Here is a 21,772-nt window from a genome sequence, read left to right as displayed (position 1 = left end):
TGTGAGGATACAACCTCTCGCTCTCTGTGAGGATTCGACCACTCTGTTTCTCTGTGAGGATACGACCTCTCTCTCTCTGTGTGAGGATGCGCTGTCTCTCTCACTCTGTGTGAGGATGCGACCTCTGTTTCTCTTTTCGAGGATCTGACCTCTCTCTGCTTGAGGATATGACATCTCTCTCTTTGTGTGAGCATGCGCCCTCTCTCTCTTTCTCTGTGCGAGGATACGACTTCTCTCTCTCCGTTTGTGGATACAACCTCTCCCTCTCTGTGTCAGGATATGACTTCTCTATCTCCGTGCGAAGATGTGACCTCTCTCTCTTTGTGTGAGGATACAACCTCTCTCTCTGTGTGAGGATTCGACCACTCTGTCTCTCTGTGAGGATACGACCTCTCTCTCTCTGTGTGAGGATGCGCTCTCTCTCTCACTCTGTGTGAGGATGCGACCTCTGTTTCTCTTTTCGAGGATCTGACCTCTCTCTGCTTGAGGATATGACATCTCTCTCTTTGTGTGAGCATGCACCCTCTCTCTCTTTCTCTGTGCGAGGATACGACTTCTCTCTCTCCGTTTGTGGATACGACCTCTCCCTCTCTGCGTCAGGATATGACTTCTCTATCTCCGTGCGAAGATGTGACCTCTCTCTCTTTGTGTGAGGATACAACCTCTCTCTCTGTGTGAGGATTCGACCACTCTGTCTCTCTGTGAGGATACGACCTCTCTCCCTCTCTGTGCGAGGATACGACCTCTCTCTCTCTCTGTGAGGATTCGACCTCTCTGTCTCTTTGTGTGACTGTGACCTCTCTCTCTCTCTGTGAGGATGCGACCTCTCTCTCTCTCTGTGCGAGGATACGACATCTCTCTCTCCATGTGTGGATGCGACAACTCTCTCTCTCTGTGTGAGAATACGGCCTCTCTCTCTGTGAGGATGCGGCCTCTCTCTCTGTGTGAGGATGCGACCTCTCTCTCTCTGTGTGAGGATGCGACCTCTCTCTCTCTGTGTGAGGATTCGACGTCTCTCTGTGTGAGGATGCGACCTCTCTCTCTCTATGCGAGGATTAGACCTCTCTTTCTCTGTTCGAGGATAAGACCTCCCTCTCTCTGTGTGATGATTCGACCTCCCTCTCTCTGTGCGAGGATACCACCTCTCTCTGTGCGAGGATATGACCTCTCACTCTCTGAGCGAGGATTCGAACTCTCTCTCTCTATCTCTGTGCAAAGATACGACCTCTCTCTCTCTGTGTGAGGATGCGCTCTCTCTCTCTCTTTGTGAGGATGTGACCTCTCTCTCTCTGTGTGAGGATGCGACCTCTCTCTCTCTCTCTGTGTGAGGATGCGACCTCTCTCTGTGTGAAGATACGACCTCTCTCTCTCTGTGCGAGTATTCGACCTCTCTCTGTGTGAGGATGCGACCTCTCTCTCTCTCTCTGTGCGAGAGTTCAACCTCTCTCTGTGTGAAGATACGACCTCTCTCTCTCTGTGCGAGTATTCGACCTCTCTCTCTCTGTGTGAGGATGCGACCTCTCTCTCTGTGCGAGAGTTCAACCTCTCTCTCTCTGTTCGAGGATAAGACCTCTCTCTCTGTGTGAGGATGCGACCTCTCTCTCTCTGTGTGAGGATGCGACCTCTCTCTCTCCATGTGAGGATACCACCTCTCTCTGTGAGGATACGAACTCTCTCTCTCTGTGTGAGGATATGACCTCTCTCTCTCTGTGCGAGGATGCGACCTCTCTCTCTCTATGCGAGGATTAGACCTCTCTTTCTCTGTTCGAGGATAAGACCTCCCTCTCTCTGTGTGACGATTCGACCTCCCTCTCTCTGTGTGAGGATACCACCTCTCTCTGTGCGAGGATATGACCTCTCACTCTCTGAGCGAGGATTCGAACTCTCTCTCTCTATCTCTGTGCAGAGATACGACCTCTCTCTCTCTGTGTGAGGATGCGCTCTCTCTCTCTCTTTGTGAGGATGCGACCTCTCTCTCTCTGTGTGAGGATGCGACCTCTCTCTCTCTGTGTGAAGATACTACCTCTCTCTCTCTGTGCAAGTATTCGACCTCTCCCTCTCTGTGTGAGGATGCGACCTCTCTCTCTCTGTGTGAGGATGCGACCTTTCTCTCTCTGTGCGAGGGTTCAACCTCTCTCTCTCTGTTCGAGGATAAGACCTCTCTCTCTCTGTGTGAGGATGCGACCTCTCTCTCTCCATGTGAGGATACCACCTCTCTCTGTGAGGATACGAACTCTGTCTCTCTGTGTGAGGATATGACCTCTCTCTCTCTGTGTGAGGATACGACCTCTTTCTCTCTGTGTGAGGATGCGACCTCTCTCTTTGTGAGGATCCGAATTCTCTCTCTCTCTGTGTGAGGATGCGACCTCTCTCTCTCTGTGTGAGGATGTGACCTCTCTCTCTCTGTGTGAGGATGCGACCTCTCTCTCTCTGTGTGAGGATGCGACCTCTGTCTCTCTGTGTGAGGATGCGACCTCTGTCTCTCTGTGTGAGGATTCGACCTTTCTCTCTCTGTGCGAGGGTTCAACCTCTCTCTCTCTGCTCGAGGATAAGACCGCTCTCTCTCTGTGTGAGAATGCGACCTCTCTCTCTCCATGTGAGGATACCACCTCTCTCTGTGTGAGGATACGAAGTCTCTCTCACTGTGTGAGGATACGACCTCTCTCTCTCTGTGTGAGGATATGACCTCTCTCTCTCTGTGTGAGGATATGACCTCTCTCTCTCTGAGCGAGGATACGACCTCTCTCTCTCTCTGTGTGAGGATACGACCTCTTTCTCTCTGTGTGAGGATGCGACCTCTCATACTCTGTGCGAGGATTCGGCCTCTCTCTCTCTCTGTTAGAATGCGACCTCTCTCTCTCTGTGTGAGGATGCGACCTCTCTCTCTCTGTGTGAGGATGCGACCTCTGTCTCTCTGTGTGAGGATGCGACCTCTCTCTCTCTGTGTGAGGATGCGACCTCTCTCTCTCTCTGTGAGGATGCGACCTCTCTCTCTCTGTGTGAGGATGCGACCTCTCTCTCTCTGTGTGAGGGTGCGACCTCTCTCTCTCTGTGTGAGGATGCGACCTCTCTCTCTCTGTGTGAGGATGTGACTCTCTCTCTGTGTGAGGATGCGACCTCTCTCTATCTGTGAGGATGCGACCTCTCTCTCTCTGTGAGGATGCGACCTCTCTCTCTCTTTGTGAGGATGCGACCTCTTCCTCTCTGTGTGAGGATCCGACCTCTCCCTCTCTGTGTGAGGATACGACCTCTCTTTCTCTGTGTGAGGATGCGACCTCGGTCTCTCTGTGTGAGGATGCGACCTCTCTCTCTCTATGCGAGGATTAGACCTCTCTTTCTCTGTTCGAGGATAAGACCTCCCTCTCTCTGTGTGATGATTCGACCTCCCTCTCTCTGTGCGAGGATACCACCTCTCTCTGTGCGAGGATATGACCTCTCACTCTCTGAGCGAGGATTCGAACTCTCTCTCTCTATCTCTGTGCAAAGATACGACCTCTCTCTCTCTGTGTGAGGATGCGCTCTCTCTCTCTCTTTGTGAGGATGTGACCTCTCTCTCTCTGTGTGAGGATGCGACCTCTCTCTCTCTCTCTGTGTGAGGATGCGACCTCTCTCTGTGTGAAGATACGACCTCTCTCTCTCTGTGCGAGTATTCGACCTCTCTCTGTGTGAGGATGCGACCTCTCTCTCTCTCTCTGTGCGAGAGTTCAACCTCTCTCTGTGTGAAGATACGACCTCTCTCTCTCTGTGTGAGGATGCGACCTCTCTCTCTCTGTGTGAGGATGCGACCTCTCTCTCTGTGCGAGAGTTCAACCTCTCTCTCTCTGTTCGAGGATAAGACCTCTCTCTCTGTGTGAGGATGCGACCTCTCTCTCTCTGTGTGAGGATGCGACCTCTCTCTCTCCATGTGAGGATACCACCTCTCTCTGTGAGGATACGAACTCTCTCTCTCTGTGTGAGGATATGACCTCTCTCTCTCTGTGCAAGGATGCGACCTCTCTCTCTATGCGAGGATTAGACCTCTCTTTCTCTGTTCGAGGATAAGACCTCCCTCTGTCTGTGTGACGATTCGACCTCCCTCTCTCTGTGTGAGGATACCACCTCTCTCTGTGCGAGGATATGACCTCTCACTCTCTGAGCGAGGATTCGAACTCTCTCTCTCTATCTCTGTGCAAAGATACGACCTCTCTCTCTCTGTGTGAGGATGCGCTCTCTCTCTCTCTTTGTGAGGATGCGACCTCTCTCTCTCTGTGTGAGGATGCGACCTCTCTCTCTCTGTGTGAAGATACTACCTCTCTCTCTCTGTGCAAGTATTCGACCTCTCTCTCTCTGTGTGAGGATGCGACCTCTCTCTCTCTGTGTGAGGATGCGACCTTTCTCTCTCTGTGCGAGGGTTCAACCTCTCTCTCTCTGTTCGAGGATAAGACCTCTCTCTCTCTGTGTGAGGAGGCGACCTCTCTCTCTCCATGTGAGGATACCACCTCTCTCTGTGAGGATACGAACTCTGTCTCTCTGTGTGAGGATATGACCTCTCTCTCTCTGTGTGAGGATACGACCTCTTTCTCTCTGTGTGAGGATGCGACCTCTCTCTTTGTGAGGATCCGAATTCTCTCTCTCTCTGTGTGAGGATGCGACCTCTCTCTCTCTGTGTGAGGATGTGACCTCTCTCTCTCTGTGTGAGGATGCGACCTCTCTCTCTCTGTGTGAGGATGCGACCTCTCTCTCTCTGTGTGAGGATGCGACCTCTTTCTCTCTGTGTGAGGATGCGGCTTCTCTCTCTGTGTGAGGATGCGACCTCTGTCTCTCTGTGTGAGGATGCGACCTCTGTCTCTCTGTGTGAGGATGCGACCTCTCTCTCTCTGTGTGAGGATGCGACCTTTCTCTCTCTGTGCGAGGGTTCAACCTCTCTCTCTCTGTTCGAGGATAAGACCGCTCTCTCTCTGTGTGAGAATGCGACCTCCCTCTCTCTGTGTGAGGATACCACCTCTCTCTGTGCGAGGATATGACCTCTCACTCTCTGAGCGAGGATTCGAACTCTCTCTCTCTATCTCTGTGCAAAGATACGACCTCTCTCTCTCTTTGTGAGGATGCGACCTCTCTCTCTCTGTGTGAGGATGCGACCTCTCTCTCTCTGTGTGAGGATACGACCTCTCTCTCTCTGTGCGAGTATTCGACCTCTCTCTGTGTGAGGATGCGACCTCTCTCTCTCTGTGTGAGGATGCGACCTTTCTCTCTCTGTGTGAGGATGCGACCTCTCTCTCTCTGTGTGAGGATGCGACCTCTCTCTCTCTGTGTGAGGATGCGACCTCTCTCTCTCTGTGTGAGGATGCGACCTCTCCGTCTCTGTGTGAGGATGCGACCTCTCTCTCTCTGTGTGAGGATGCGACCTCTCTCTCTCTGTGTGAGGATGGACCTCTCTCTCTCTGTGTGAAGATGCGACCTCTCTCTCTCTGTGTGAGGATGCAACCTCTCTCTCTGTGTGAGGATGCGACCTCTTTCTCTCTGTGTGAGGATGCGACCTCTCACTCTGTGTGAGGATGCGACCTCTGTCTCTCTGTGTGAGGATTCGACCTCTCTCTCTCTGTGTGAGGATGCGACCTCTCTCTCTCTGTGCGAGGGTTCAACCTCTCTCTGTGCGAGGATTCGATATCTCTCTCGCCGTGTGAGGGTGCGACCTCTCATACTCTGTGCGAGGATACGGCCTCTCTCTCTCTCTGTGAGGATACGACCTCTCTATCTCCGTGCGAGGATACGACCTTTATCTGTGTGTGGATACGACTTCTCTCTCTCTGTGCGAGGACACGACCTCTCTCTCTCTTTGCGAGGATACGACCTCCCTCCGTGTGAGGATTCAACCTCTCACTGTCTGTGTGATGATACGACTTCTCTCTCTCTGTGCGAGGATGCGAGCTCTCCCTCTCTGTGCGAAGATGCGACCTCTCCCTTTCCGTGTGAGGATGCGACCTCTCTCTCTTTGTGTGAGGATGCGACCTCTCTCTCTCTGTGTGAGGATGCGACCTCTCTCTCTGTGTGAGGATGCGACCTCTTTCTCTCTGTGTGAGGATGCGACCTCTCACTCTGTGTGAGGATGCGACCTCTGTCTCTCTGTGTGAGGATTCGACCTCTCTCTCTCTGTGTGAGGATACGACCTCTCTCTCTCTGTGCGAGGGTTCAACCTCTCTCTGTGCGAGGATTCGATATCTCTCTCGCCGTGTGAGGGTGCGACCTCTCATACTCTGTGCGAGGATACGGCCTCTCTCTCTCTCTGTGAGGATACGACCTCTCTATCTCCGTGCGAGGATACGACCTTTATCTGTGTGTGGATACGACTTCTCTCTCTCTGTGCGAGGACACGACCTCTCTCTCTCTTTGCGAGGATACGACCTCCCTCCGTGTGAGGATTCAACCTCTCACTGTCTGTGTGATGATACGACTTCTCTCTCTCTCTGTGCGAGGATGCGAGCTCTCCCTCTCTGTGCGAAGATGCGACCTCTCCCTTTCCGTGTGAGGATGCGACCTCTCTCTCTTTGTGTGAGGATACCACCTCTCTCTGTGAGGATACGAACTCTCTCTCTCTGTGTGAGGATATGACCTCTCTCTCTCTGTGCGAGGATGCGACCTCTCTCTCTATGCGAGGATTAGACCTCTCTTTCTCTGTTCGAGGATAAGACCTCCCTCTCTCTGTGTGACGATTCGACCTCCCTCTCTCTGTGTGAGGATACCACCTCTCTCTGTGCGAGGATATGACCTCTCACTCTCTGAGCGAGGATTCGAACTCTCTCTCTCTATCTCTGTGCAAAGATACGACCTCTCTCTCTCTGTGTGAGGATGCGCTCTCTCTCTCTCTTTGTCAGGATGCGACCTCTCTCTCTCTGTGTGAGGATGCGACCTCTCTCTCTCTGTGTGAAGATACTACCTCTCTCTCTCTGTGCAAGTATTCGACCTCTCTCTCTCTGTGTGAGGATGCGACCTCTCTCTCTCTGTGTGAGGATGCGACCTTTCTCTCTCTGTGCGAGGGTTCAACCTCTCTCTCTCTGTTCGAGGATAAGACCTCTCTCTCTCTGTGTGAGGATGCGACCTCTCTCTCTCCATGTGAGGATACCACCTCTCTCTGTGAGGATACGAACTCTCTCTCTCTGTGTGAGGATATGACCTCTCTCTCTCTGTGTGAGGATACGACCTCTTTCTCTCTGTGTGAGGATGCGACCTCTCTCTTTGTGAGGATCCGAATTCTCTCTCTCTCTGTGTGAGGATGCGACCTCTCTCTCTCTGTGTGAGGATGTGACCTCTCTCTCTCTGTGTGAGGATGCGACCTCTCTCTCTCTGTGTGAGGATGCGACTTCTCTCTCTCTGTGTGAGGACGCGACCTCTTTCTCTCTGTGTGAGGATGCGGCTTCTCTCTCTGTGTGAGGATGCGACCTCTGTCTCTCTGTGTGAGGATGCGACCTCTGTCTCTCTGTGTGAGGATGCGACCTCTCTCTCTCTGTGTGAGGATGCGACCTCTCTCTCTCTGTGTGAGGATGCGACCTTTCTCTCTCTGTGCGAGGGTTCAACCTCTCTCTCTCTGTTCGAGGATAAGACCGCTCTCTCTCTGTGTGAGAATGCGACCTCCCTCTCTCTGTGTGAGGATACCACCTCTCTCTGTGCGAGGATATGACCTCTCACTCTCTGAGCGAGGATTCGAACTCTCTCTCTCTATCTCTGTGCAAAGATACGACCTCTCTCTCTCTTTGTGAGGATGCGACCTCTCTCTCTCTGTGTGAGGATGCGACCTCTCTCTCTCTGTGTGAAGATACGACCTCTCTCTCTCTGTGTGAGTATTCGACCTCTCTCTCTCTGTGTGAGGATGCGACCTCTCTCTCTCTGTGTGAGGATGCGACCTTTCTCTCTCTGTGCGAGGGTTCAACCTCTCTCTCTCTGTTCGAGGATAAGACCTCTCTCTCTCTGTGTGAGGATGCGACCTCTCTCACTCCATGTGAGGATACCACCTCTGTGAGGATACGAACTCTGTCTCTCTGTGTGAGGATATGACCTCTCTCTCTCTGTGTGAGGATACGAACTCTTTCTCTCTGTGTGAGGATGCGACCTCTCTCTTTGTGAGGATCCGAATTCTCTCTCTCTCTGTGTGAGGATGCGACCTCTCTCTCTCTGTGTGAGGATGTGACCTCTCTCTCTCTGTGTGAGGATGCGACCTCTCTCTCTCTGTGTGAGGATGCGACTTCTCTCTCTCTGTGTGAGGACGCGACCTCTTTCTCTCTGTGTGAGGATGCGGCTTCTCTCTCTGTGTGAGGATGCGACCTCTGTCTCTCTGTGTGAGGATGCGACCTCTGTCTCTCTGTGTGAGGATGCGACCTTTCTCTCTCTGTGCGAGGGTTCGACCTCTCTCTCTCTGTTCGAGGATAAGACCGCTCTATCTCTGTGTGAGAATGCGACCTCTCTCTCTCCATGTGAGGATACCACCTCTCTCTGTGTGAGGATACGAAGTCTCTCTCACTGTGTGAGGATACGACCTCTCTCTCTCTGTGTGAGGATATGACCTCTCTCTCTCTGTGTGAGGATATGACCTCTCTCTCTCTGAGCGAGGATACGACCTCTCTCTCTCTCTGTGTGAGGATACGACCTCTTTCTCTCTGTGTGAGGATGCGACCTCTCTCTGTGTGAGGATCCGAATTCTCTCTCTCTGTGTGAGGATGCGACCTCTCTCTCTCTGTGTGAGGATGCGACCTCTCTCTGTATGAGGATGCGACCTCTGTCTCTCTGTGTGAGGATGCGACCTCTCTCTCTGTGTGAGGATCCGAATTCTCTCTGTGTGAGGATGCGACCTCGCTCTCTCTGTGTGAGAATGCGACCTCTCTCTCTCTGTGTGAGGATGCGACCTCTCTCTCTGTGTGAGGATGCGACCTCTTTCTCTCTGTGTGAGGATGCGACCTCTCACTCTGTGTGAGGATGCGACCTCTGTCTCTCTGTGTGAGGATTCGACCTCTCTCTCTCTGTGTGAGGATGCAACCTCTCTCTCTCTGTGCGAGGGTTCAACCTCTCTCTGTGCGAGGATTCGATATCTCTCTCGCCGTGTGAGGGTGCGACCTCTCATACTCTGTGCGAGGATACGGCCTCTCTCTCTCTCTGTGAGGATACGACCTCTCTATCTCCGTGCGAGGATACGACCTTTATCTGTGTGTGGATACGACTTCTCTCTCTCTGTGCGAGGACACGACCTCTCTCTCTCTTTGCGAGGATACGACCTCCCTCCGTGTGAGGATTCAACCTCTCACTGTCTGTGTGATGATACGACTTCTCTCTCTCTGTGCGAGGATGCGAGCTCTCCCTCTCTGTGCGAAGATGCGACCTCTCCCTTTCCGTGTGAGGATGCGACCTCTCTCTCTTTGTGTGAGGATGCGACCTCTCTCTCTCTGTGTGAGGATGCGACCTCTCTCTCTCCATGTGAGGATACCACCTCTCTCTGTGAGGATACGAACTCTCTCTCTCTGTGTGAGGATATGACCTCTCTCTCTCTGTGCGAGGATGCGACCTCTCTCTCTATGCGAGGATTAGACCTCTCTTTCTCTGTTCGAGGATAAGACCTCCCTCTGTCTGTGTGACGATTCGACCTCCCTCTCTCTGTGTGAGGATACCACCTCTCTCTGTGCGAGGATATGACCTCTCACTCTCTGAGCGAGGATTCGAACTCTCTCTCTCTATCTCTGTGCAAAGATACGACCTCTCTCTCTCTGTGTGAGGATGCGCTCTCTCTCTCTCTTTGTGAGGATGCGACCTCTCTCTCTCTGTGTGAGGATGCGACCTCTCTCTCTCTGTATGAAGATACTACCTCTCTCTCTCTGTGCAAGTATTCGACCTCTCTCTCTCTGTGTGAGGATGCGACCTCTCTCTCTCTGTGTGAGGATGCGACCTTTCTCTCTCTGTGAGAGGGTTCAACCTCTCTCTCTCTGTTCGAGGATAAGACCTCTCTCTCTCTGTGTGAGGAGGCGACCTCTCTCTCTCCATGTGAGGATACCACCTCTCTCTGTGAGGATACGAACTCTGTCTCTCTGTGTGAGGATATGACCTCTCTCTCTCTGTGTGAGGATACGACCTCTTTCTCTCTGTGTGAGGATGCGACCTCTCTCTTTGTGAGGATCCGAATTCTCTCTCTCTCTGTGTGAGGATGCGACCTCTCTCTCTCTGTGTGAGGATGTGACCTCTCTCTGTCTGTGTGAGGATGCGACCTCTCTCTCTCTGTGTGAGGATGCGACTTCTCTCTCTCTGTGTGAGGACGCGACCTCTTTCTCTCTGTGTGAGGATGCGGCTTCTCTCTCTGTGTGAGGATGTGACCTCTGTCTCTCTGTGTGAGGATGCGACCTCTGTCTCTCTGTGTGAGGATGCGACCTTTCTCTCTCTGTGCGAGGGTTCAACCTCTCTCTCTCTGTTCGAGGATAAGACCGCTCTCTCTCTGTGTGAGAATGCGACCTCTCTCTCTCCATGTGAGGATACCACCTCTCTCTGTGTGAGGATACGAAGTCTCTCTCACTGTGTGAGGATACGACCTCTCTCTCTCTGTGTGAGGATATGACCTCTCTCTCTCTGTGTGAGGATATGACCTCTCTCTCTCTGAGCGAGGATACGACCTCTCTCTCTCTCTGTGTGAGGATACGACCTCTTTCTCTCTGTGTGAGGATGCGACCTCTCTCTCTCTGTGTGAGGATCCGAATTCTCTCTCTCTGTGTGAGGATGCGACCTCTCTCTCTCTGTGTGAGGATGCGACCTCTCTCTGTATGAGGATGCGACCTCTGTCTCTCTGTGTGAGGATGCGACCTCTCTCTCTGTGTGAGGATCCGAATTCTCTCTGTGTGAGGATGCGACCTCGCTCTCTCTGTGTGAGAATGCGACCTCTCTCTCTCTGTGTGAGGATGCGACCTCTCTCTCTGTGTGAGGATGCGACCTCTCTCTCTCTGTGTGAGGATGCGACCTCTCACTCTCTGTGTGAGGATGGACCTCTCTCTCTCTGTGTGAGGATGCGACCTCTCTCTCTCTGTGTGAGGATGCGACCTCTCTCTCTGTGTGAGGATGCGACCTCTTTCTCTCTGTGTGAGGATGCGACCTCTTTCTCTCTGTGTGAGGATGCGACCTCTCACTCTGTGTGAGGATGCGACCTCTGTCTCTCTGTGTGAGGATTCGACCTCTCTCTCTCTGTGTGAGGATGCGACCTCTCTCTCTCTGTGCGAGGGTTCAACCTCTCTCTGTGCGAGGATTCGATATCTCTCTCGCCGTGTGAGGGTGCGACCTCTCATACTCTGTGCGAGGATACGGCCTCTCTCTCTCTCTGTGAGGATACGACCTCTCTATCTCCGTGCGAGGATACGACCTTTATCTGTGTGTGGATACGACTTCTCTCTCTCTGTGCGAGGACACGACCTCTCTCTCTCTTTGCGAGGATACGACCTCCCTCCGTGTGAGGATTCAACCTCTCACTGTCTGTGTGATGATACGACTTCTCTCTCTCTGTGCGAGGATGCGAGCTCTCCCTCTCTGTGCGAAGATGCGACCTCTCCCTTTCCGTGTGAGGATGCGACCTCTCTCTCTTTGTGTGAGGATGCGACCTCTCTCTCTCTGTGTGAGGATGCGACCTCTCTCTCTCCATGTGAGGATACCACCTCTCTCTGTGAGGATACGAACTCTCTCTCTCTGTGTGAGGATATGACCTCTCTCTCTCTGTGCGAGGATGCGACCTCTCTCTCTATGCGAGGATTAGACCTCTCTTTCTCTGTTCGAGGATAAGACCTCCCTCTGTCTGTGTGACGATTCGACCTCCCTCTCTCTGTGTGAGGATACCACCTCTCTCTGTGCGAGGATATGACCTCTCACTCTCTGAGCGAGGATTCGAACTCTCTCTCTCTATCTCTGTGCAAAGATACGACCTCTCTCTCTCTGTGTGAGGATGCGCTCTCTCTCTCTCTTTGTGAGGATGCGACCTCTCTCTCTCTGTGTGAGGATGCGACCTCTCTCTCTCTGTATGAAGATACTACCTCTCTCTCTCTGTGCAAGTATTCGACCTCTCTCTCTCTGTGTGAGGATGCGACCTCTCTCTCTCTGTGTGAGGATGCGACCTTTCTCTCTCTGTGAGAGGGTTCAACCTCTCTCTCTCTGTTCGAGGATAAGACCTCTCTCTCTCTGTGTGAGGAGGCGACCTCTCTCTCTCCATGTGAGGATACCACCTCTCTCTGTGAGGATACGAACTCTGTCTCTCTGTGTGAGGATATGACCTCTCTCTCTCTGTGTGAGGATACGACCTCTTTCTCTCTGTGTGAGGATGCGACCTCTCTCTTTGTGAGGATCCGAATTCTCTCTCTCTCTGTGTGAGGATGCGACCTCTCTCTCTCTGTGTGAGGATGTGACCTCTCTCTGTCTGTGTGAGGATGCGACCTCTCTCTCTCTGTGTGAGGATGCGACTTCTCTCTCTCTGTGTGAGGACGCGACCTCTTTCTCTCTGTGTGAGGATGCGGCTTCTCTCTCTGTGTGAGGATGTGACCTCTGTCTCTCTGTGTGAGGATGCGACCTCTGTCTCTCTGTGTGAGGATGCGACCTTTCTCTCTCTGTGCGAGGGTTCAACCTCTCTCTCTCTGTTCGAGGATAAGACCGCTCTCTCTCTGTGTGAGAATGCGACCTCTCTCTCTCCATGTGAGGATACCACCTCTCTCTGTGTGAGGATACGAAGTCTCTCTCACTGTGTGAGGATACGACCTCTCTCTCTCTGTGTGAGGATATGACCTCTCTCTCTCTGTGTGAGGATATGACCTCTCTCTCTCTGAGCGAGGATACGACCTCTCTCTCTGTGTGAGGATACGACCTCTTTCTCTCTGTGTGAGGATGCGACCTCTCTCTCTCTGTGTGAGGATGCGACCTCTCTCTGTATGAGGATGCGACCTCTGTCTCTCTGTGTGAGGATGCGACCTCTCTCTCTGTGTGAGGATCCGAATTCTCTCTGTGTGAGGATGCGACCTCGCTCTCTCTGTGTGAGAATGCGACCTCTCTCTCTCTGTGTGAGGATGCGACCTCTCTCTCTGTGTGAGGATGCGACCTCTCTCTCTCTGTGTGAGGATGCGACCTCTCACTCTCTGTGTGAGGATGGACCTCTCTCTCTCTGTGTGAGGATGCGACCTCTCTCTCTCTGTGTGAGGATGCGACCTCTCTCTCTGTGTGAGGATGCGACCTCTTTCTCTCTGTGTGAGGATGCGACCTCTCACTCTGTGTGAGGATGCGACCTCTCACTCTGTGTGAGGATGCGACCTCTGTCTCTCTGTGTGAGGATTCGACCTCTCTCTCTCTGTGTGAGGATGCGACCTCTCTCTCTCTGTGCGAGGGTTCAACCTCTCTCTGTGCGAGGATTCGATATCTCTCTCGCCGTGTGAGGGTGCGACCTCTCATACTCTGTGCGAGGATACGGCCTCTCTCTCTCTCTGTGAGGATACGACCTCTCTATCTCCGTGCGAGGATACGACCTTTATCTGTGTGTGGATACGACTTCTCTCTCTCTGTGCGAGGACACGACCTCTCTCTCTCTTTGCGAGGATACGACCTCCCTCCGTGTGAGGATTCAACCTCTCACTGTCTGTGTGATGATACGACTTCTCTCTCTCTGTGCGAGGATGCGAGCTCTCCCTCTCTGTGCGAAGATGCGACCTCTCCCTTTCCGTGTGAGGATGCGACCTCTCTCTCTTTGTGTGAGGATGCGACCTCTCTCTCTCTGTGTGAGGATGCGACCTCTCTCTCTGTGTGAGGATGCGACCTCTTTCTCTCTGTGTGAGGATGCGACCTCTCACTCTGTGTGAGGATGCGACCTCTGTCTCTCTGTGTGAGGATTCGACCTCTCTCTCTCTGTGTGAGGATACGACCTCTTTCTCTCTGTGTGAGGATGCGACCTCTCTCTCTCTGTGTGAGGATCCGAATTCTCTCTCTCTGTGTGAGGATGCGACCTCTCTCTCTCTGTGTGAGGATGCGACCTCTCTCTGTATGAGGATGCGACCTCTGTCTCTCTGTGTGAGGATGCGACCTCTCTCTCTGTGTGAGGATCCGAATTCTCTCTGTGTGAGGATGCGACCTCGCTCTCTCTGTGTGAGAATGCGACCTCTCTCTCTCTGTGTGAGGATGCGACCTCTCTCTCTGTGTGAGGATGCGACCTCTCTCTCTCTGTGTGAGGATGCGACCTCTCACTCTCTGTGTGAGGATGGACCTCTCTCTCTCTGTGTGAGGATGCGACCTCTCTCTCTCTGTGTGAGGATGCGACCTCTCTCTCTGTGTGAGGATGCGACCTCTTTCTCTCTGTGTGAGGATGCGACCTCTCACTCTGTGTGAGGATGCGACCTCTCACTCTGTGTGAGGATGCGACCTCTGTCTCTCTGTGTGAGGATTCGACCTCTCTCTCTCTGTGTGAGGATGCGACCTCTCTCTCTCTGTGCGAGGGTTCAACCTCTCTCTGTGCGAGGATTCGATATCTCTCTCGCCGTGTGAGGGTGCGACCTCTCATACTCTGTGCGAGGATACGGCCTCTCTCTCTCTCTGTGAGGATACGACCTCTCTATCTCCGTGCGAGGATACGACCTTTATCTGTGTGTGGATACGACTTCTCTCTCTCTGTGCGAGGACACGACCTCTCTCTCTCTTTGCGAGGATACGACCTCCCTCCGTGTGAGGATTCAACCTCTCACTGTCTGTGTGATGATACGACTTCTCTCTCTCTGTGCGAGGATGCGAGCTCTCCCTCTCTGTGCGAAGATGCGACCTCTCCCTTTCCGTGTGAGGATGCGACCTCTCTCTCTTTGTGTGAGGATGCGACCTCTCTCTCTCTGTGTGAGGATGCGACCTCTCTCTCTCCATGTGAGGATACCACCTCTCTCTGTGAGGATACGAACTCTCTCTCTCTGTGTGAGGATATGACCTCTCTCTCTCTGTGCGAGGATGCGACCTCTCTCTCTATGCGAGGATTAGACCTCTCTTTCTCTGTTCGAGGATAAGACCTCCCTCTGTCTGTGTGACGATTCGACCTCCCTCTCTCTGTGTGAGGATACCACCTCTCTCTGTGCGAGGATATGACCTCTCACTCTCTGAGCGAGGATTCGAACTCTCTCTCTCTATCTCTGTGCAAAGATACGACCTCTCTCTCTCTGTGTGAGGATGCGCTCTCTCTCTCTCTTTGTGAGGATGCGACCTCTCTCTCTCTGTGTGAGGATGCGACCTCTCTCTCTCTGTATGAAGATACTACCTCTCTCTCTCTGTGCAAGTATTCGACCTCTCTCTCTCTGTGTGAGGATGCGACCTCTCTCTCTCTGTGTGAGGATGCGACCTTTCTCTCTCTGTGAGAGGGTTCAACCTCTCTCTCTCTGTTCGAGGATAAGACCTCTCTCTCTCTGTGTGAGGAGGCGACCTCTCTCTCTCCATGTGAGGATACCACCTCTCTCTGTGAGGATACGAACTCTGTCTCTCTGTGTGAGGATATGACCTCTCTCTCTCTGTGTGAGGATACGACCTCTTTCTCTCTGTGTGAGGATGCGACCTCTCTCTTTGTGAGGATCCGTATTCTCTCTCTCTCTGTGTGAGGATGCGACCTCTCTCTCTCTGTGTGAGGATGTGACCTCTCTCTCTCTGTGTGAGGATGCGACCTCTCTCTCTCTGTGTGAGGATGCGACTTCTCTCTCTCTGTGTGAGGATGCGACCTCTCTCTGTATGAGGATGCGACCTCTGTCTCTCTGTGTGAGGATGCGACCTCTCTCTCTGTGTGAGGATCCGAATTCTCTCTGTGTGAGGATGCGACCTCGCTCTCTCTGTGTGAGAATGCGACCTCTCTCTCTCTGTGTGAGGATGCGACCTCTCTCTCTGTGTGAGGATGCGACCTCTCTCTCTCTGTGTGAGGATGCGACCTCTCACTCTCTGTGTGAGGATGGACCTCTCTCTCTCTGTGTGAGGATGCGACCTCTCTCTCTCTGTGTGAGGATGCGACCTCTCTCTCTGTGTGAGGATGCGACCTCTTTCTCTCTGTGTGAGGATGCGACCTCTCACTCTGTGTGAGGATGCGACCTCTCACTCTGTGTGAGGATGCGACCTCTGTCTCTCTGTGTGAGGATTCGACCTCTCTCTCTCTGTGTGAGGATGCGACCTCTCTCTCTCTGTGCGAGGGTTCAACCTCTCTCTGTGCGAGGATTCGATATCTCTCTCGCCGTGTGAGGGTGCGACCTCTCATACTCTGTGCGAGGATACGGCCTCTCTCTCTCTCTGTGAGGATACGACCTCTCTATCTCCGTGCGAGGATACGACCTTTATCTGTGTGTGGATACGACTTCTCTCTCTCTGTGCGAGGACACGACCTCTCTCTCTCTTTGCGAGGATACGACCTCCCTCCGTGTGAGGATTCAACCTCTCACTGTCTGTGTGATGATACGACTTCTCTCTCTCTGTGCGAGGATGCGAGCTCTCCCTCTCTGTGCGAAGATGCGACCTCTCCCTTTCCGTGTGAGGATGCGACCTCTCTCTCTTTGTGTGAGAATGTGACCTCTCTCTGTGTGAGGATGCGACCTCTCCCTCTCTGTGTGAGGATGCGACCTCTCTCTCTCTGTGTGAGGATGCGACCTCTCTCTGTGTGAGGATGCGACCTCTCTCTCTCTGTGCGAGGGTGCTACCTCTATCTCTTCGTGTGAGGATGCGACCCCTCCCTCTCCGTCTGAGGATGCTGCTTCTCTCTCTGTGAGGATGCGACCTCTCTCGCTCCATGCTGGGATACGACCTCTCTCGCTCCATGCTGGGATACGACCTCTCTCGCTCCATGCTGGGATGCGACCTCTCTCGCTCCATGCTGGGATACGACCTCTCTCGCTCCATGCCTGGATACGACCTCTCTTGCTCCATGCTGCGATGTGACCTCTCTCGCTCCATGCTGGGATACGACCTCTCTCGCTCCATGCTGGGATACGACCTCTCTCGCTCCATGCTGGGATACGACCTCTCTCGCTCCATGCCTGGATATGACCTCTCTCGCTCCATGCTGGGATGCGACCTCTCTCGCTCCATGCCGGGATACGACCTCTCTCGCTCCATGCTGGGATACGACCTCTCTCGCTCCATGCTGGGATGCGACCTCTCTCGCTGCATGCTGGGATGCGACCTCTCTCGCTCCATGCTGGGATGCGACCTCTGTCGCTCCATGCGGGGATGCGACCTCTCTCACTCCATGTTCGGATGCGACCTCTCTCTCACCATGCCGGGATACGACCTCTCTCGCTCCATGCTGGGATGCGACCTCTCTCGCTCCATGCTGGGATGCGACCTCTCTCGCTCCATGCTGGGATGCGACCTCTCTCGCTCCATGTTGGGATGCGACCTCTCTCGCTCCATGCCGGGATACGACCTCTCTCGCTCCATGCTGGGATGCGACCTCTCTCGCTCCATGCGGGGATGCGACCTCTCTCGCTCCATGCTGGGATGCGACCTCTCTCGCTCCATGCTGGGATGCGACCTCTCTCGCTCCATGCTGGGATGCGACCTCTCTCGCTCCATGTTGGGATGCGACCTCTCTCGCTCCATGCCGGGATACGACCTCTCTCGCTCCATGCTGGGATGCGACCTCTCTCTCACCATGCTGGGATACGATCTCTCTCGCTCCATGCCGGGATACGACCTCTCTCGCTCCATGCTGGGATGTGATCTCTCTCACTCCATGCTGGGATGCGACCTCTGTCGCTCCATGCTGGGATGTGATCTCTCTCACTCCATGCTGGGATGCGACCTCTGTCGCTCCATGCGGGGATGCGACCTCTCTCGCTCCATGCCGGGATACGACCTCTGTCGCTCCATGCGGGGATGCGACCACTCTCGCTTCATGCTGGGATGCGACCTCTCTCTCACCATGCTGGGATGCGACCTCTGTCGCTCCATGCCGGGATGTGACCTCTGTCGCTCCATGCGGGGATGCGACCTCTGTCGCACCATGCGGGGATGTGACCTCTGTCGCTCCATGTGGGTATGCGACCTCTCTCGCTCCATGCTGGGATACGACCTCTCTCTCACCATGCTGCGCTACAACCTTTCTTGCTCCATGTGAGCATAGGACCTCTCTCGCTCCATGCGGAGATTCGACCTCTCGCTCTCTGCTGGATGACACCTTCAGCTCATAACCAATCTTAGTGATTGCCACATACAGGGTTTGAACATGGAGCTCTGAGCGATCCCATGACCTGTTTGATTTGTTCCGTCCACATCCCTTTCTTTTTGTATCTTGTGTTTTGTCCTGTACTCTGCCTTCTTGTCTGCCTTTCCTTACTGATGATATTTCCCAGACCCCATTGCCTGGTGAGATTTATTTTGTGCCTGTCATGTTTCCTGTTGCTAAGGTCTTTGCCTGCTCTGACAACCTCTTTTCTCTGTTCATGTGCTGGCTGACCCTATCTATTGTGAATAATTTCTGTCTTATTTTTGTCTAACACATATAGTCTGTAAGATATCTGCTACCTGTTTAATCAATGTGTATTTATAAACCGGTAGATGTCTGAGCTCACTTTGCTGGTGAAACTGATCCACCCATGAACTTGGACTGTTAGCCAGCATCCTGACTGTGATGTTCACTGTTTCTTTCAGGTTTGGAACAATGATTTGGAGATTTCAGTGTTGCACAGTGCTAACATGCGTCCCTACAATTGGAGCTATACCCAGTTCTCCCAGTTCAATGCTGAGGACACCCTCCTCCTCGTTTCTGGAGTCTACACTGGGCCTCACAGCTCGTCTTCTGGTGAAATTGCAGTCTTCAGTCTAGGTACCTCATGCTCTGTCTACCTGCACAATGTTAATGAGTTGGATCAGAAGCAGTGGGGGTCGGAGACGGGCGGAATAAACTTAGAGAAAAACAAAAAGTGCTGGAAAAACTCAGCAGGTCTGACAGTACCTGTGGAGAGAAAGACAGAGTTAACGTTTCGAGTCCGTATGACTCTTCATCAGAACTAAAGAGAAATAGAAATGTGGTGAAATATAAGCTGTTTAAGGGGGGCGGGTGGGACAGGTGAAGCTGGATAGAAGGCCAGTGATAGGTGGAGGCAAAGGAGAAATTGCCAAAGATGTCATAAACAAAAGGTCAAAGGGGTGTTGACGGTGGTGATATTAGGTAAAGGATGATCAGAAATACCTGGAAAAACTCAGCAGGTCTGGCAGCATCGGCGGAGAAGAGTACAGTTGACGTTTCAAGTCCTCATGACCCTTCAACAGAACTAAGTAAAAATAGGGAAGGAGGTGAAATATAAGCTGGTTTAACGTGGGGTGGGGGGTGCGGGGGGGTTGTTGGGTTGTCCCAACAATGCCCCCCCACTCCTTAAACCAGCTTATATTTCACCCCCTTCCCTATTTTTACTTAGTTCTGTTGAAGGGTCATGAGGACTCGAAACGTCAACTTTGCGCTTCTCCGCCGATGCTGCCAGACCTGCTGAGTTTTTCCAGGTATTTCTGTTTTTGTTTTGGATTTCCAGCATCCATAGTTTTTTGTTTTTAGCTAAAGGATGTGCCAATGGTGACATTAAGGGTAGAAAGCAGGATGAGCAAGTGCCTAGTGGGGGTGGGGTGGGGGCAGGGGATCGAAAGAGGCTAAAAGGTGGGTATAAAACAATGAATGGAAATAAAAAAATTTTTAAATAGTAGAAATTGGTGGGAAAAGAAAAAATATTTTAAAAAATATGATAAATAAATAAAATAAAGAAAAATATATATAATAATTATTAGGGGATCAAAAAGGGGTGAGGATGGATCTGAAGTTGTTGAACTCAATATTAATTCCAGAAGGCTGTAAAGTGCCTAATCGGAAGATGAGGTGCTGTTCTTCCAGTTTGCGTTGAGCTTCACTGGAACATTGCAACAGGCCAAGGATGGACATGTGGGCATGAGAGCAGGGTGGTGTGTTGAAATGGCAAGCGACAGGAAGGTCTGGGTCATGCTTGCGGACAGACTTTGGTGTTCTGCAAAACGGTCACCCAGTCTGCGTTTGGTCTCTCCAATGTAGAGGAGACCGCATTGGGAGCAGCGAATGCAGTAGACTAAATTGAGGCAAGTGCAAGTGAAATGCTGCTTCACTTGAAAGGAGTGTTTGGGCCCTTGGATGGTGAGGAGGGGGGAAGTAAAGGAGCAGGTGTTGCACCTTCTGCGGTTGAATGGGAAGGTGCCGTGGGAGGGGGTTGAGGTGCAGGGGGTGATGGAGGAGTGGACCAGGGTGGAGGGAACAGTCCCTACGGAATGCCGATGGGAGGGGTGAAGGGAAGATGTGTTTGGTGGTGGCATCATGCTGGAGTTGGCGGAAATGGCGGAGGATAATCCTTTGAATGTGGAGGCTGGTGGGGTGATAAGTGAGGACAAGGGGGACCCTATCATGGTTCTGGGAGGGAGAGGAAGGTGTGAGGGCGGATGCACGGGAGATGGGCCGGACACGGTTGAGGGCCCTGTCAACCGCAGTGGTTGGGAAACCTCGGTTAAGGAAGAAGGAGGACATGTCAGAGGAACTGTTTTGGAAAGTGGCATCACCGGACCAGATGCGACGGAGGTGAAGGAACTGAGAGATTTTTAAAATTTATTTCCATTTATTGTTTTATACCCACCTTTTAACGTCTTTCGATCCCCTCCACCAACCCCACCCCCAATAGAGCCATCTGTCACTCATGCTGCTTTCCACCCTTAATGTCACCATTAGCACATCCTTTAGCTAATATCACCACCGTCAACACCCTTTGACCTTTTGTTTATGACATCTTTGGCAATCTCTCCTTTGCCTCCACCTATCACTGGCCCTCTATCCAGCTTCACCTGTCCCGCCCCCCTTAAGCAGCTTATATTTCACCACATTTCTATTTCTCTTAAGTTCTGATGAAGAGTCATACGGACTCGAAACGTTAACTCTGTCTTTCTCTCCACAGATGTTGTCAGACCTGCTGAGTTTTTCCAGCACTTTTTGTTTTTGTTCAGATTTCCAACATCCGCAGTATTTTGTTTTTACCTTAGGGAATAAACTGAGACCTGGAGAACAGATTCTGGCCAGAATGGGAACAGAAGAAGGCCCTTCAGCCCCGAGAGCATGATACCCCATTCAATTAGATCATGCCTGACTTGTACCTCAATTCCTTTTAGCCGCCTTTGATCCATTTCCTTCATTCCTTTACCCAACAAAATTTTATTGATCTCAGCCTTGAAAGCTCCAGTTGACCTGCACCATCCACAACTTTTAGGGGAGAGAATTCCGGATTTCTATTCCTCTTAGTGTGTAGAAGGGTTTCCCGATTACATCCCTGAATGAAGTAAACCCTAATTATCAGGTTATATCCCTTGCTGTGGTCTCCCCCACCAGTGGACACAGTGTCGACAGAGAACCTATCTAACATTTTAATTATTTTAAATACCTTGATTGGATCACCCTTAATCTTCTATATTCAAGAGAGTACAAGCAAAGTTCATGCAACCATTCCTCATAATTAACCCCTTTTCAGACCTGGTCTATAGTCAAAAGGATCCAAGGGTCAACAGTAACAGTGGACATCGGGGCTTGTGCCCTTAGCAGGTCCAGGCCCAAGCTGCAGCTTTTGCTTTACTGGCAGCTTTGCCTCTCTGCGCAGGTGACAGGCGGCCATATGTACAGCCAGAGCCACCTCTTTGCACAGGTGACAGATGGCCATTTGTACAGGCAGCATCACCTCTCTGCACAGGTGGCCATATGTACAGCCAGCATCACCTTTCTGCATAGGTGACAGGCAGCCATATGTTCAGCTAGCAT

At 52.2% G+C, this 21,772-nt stretch overlaps 1 protein-coding gene across 4 annotated transcripts in view; it reads left to right on the top strand.

The window, feature by feature from the left end:
• fbxw5 (F-box and WD repeat domain containing 5) overlaps nucleotides 1–21,772 on the top strand; it is a 216,255-nt gene that overhangs the window by 148,935 nt on the left and 45,548 nt on the right. For all 4 annotated transcript variants that reach the window (XM_078550471.1, XM_078550469.1, XM_078550468.1 and 1 more), the window contains exon 4: nucleotides 18,613–18,787. In XM_078550471.1, coding sequence (XP_078406597.1) covers nucleotides 18,613–18,787 — 175 coding nt within the window. The remainder of the gene's footprint in view (nucleotides 1–18,612; nucleotides 18,788–21,772) is intronic.

This window comes from Cetorhinus maximus, chromosome 10 (genome assembly GCF_964194155.1).
Source record: "Cetorhinus maximus chromosome 10, sCetMax3.hap1.1, whole genome shotgun sequence".
In the NCBI taxonomy this organism is placed as follows: Eukaryota; Metazoa; Chordata; class Chondrichthyes; order Lamniformes; family Cetorhinidae; genus Cetorhinus; species Cetorhinus maximus.
This window is presented reverse-complemented; position numbering and strand designations above follow the sequence as displayed.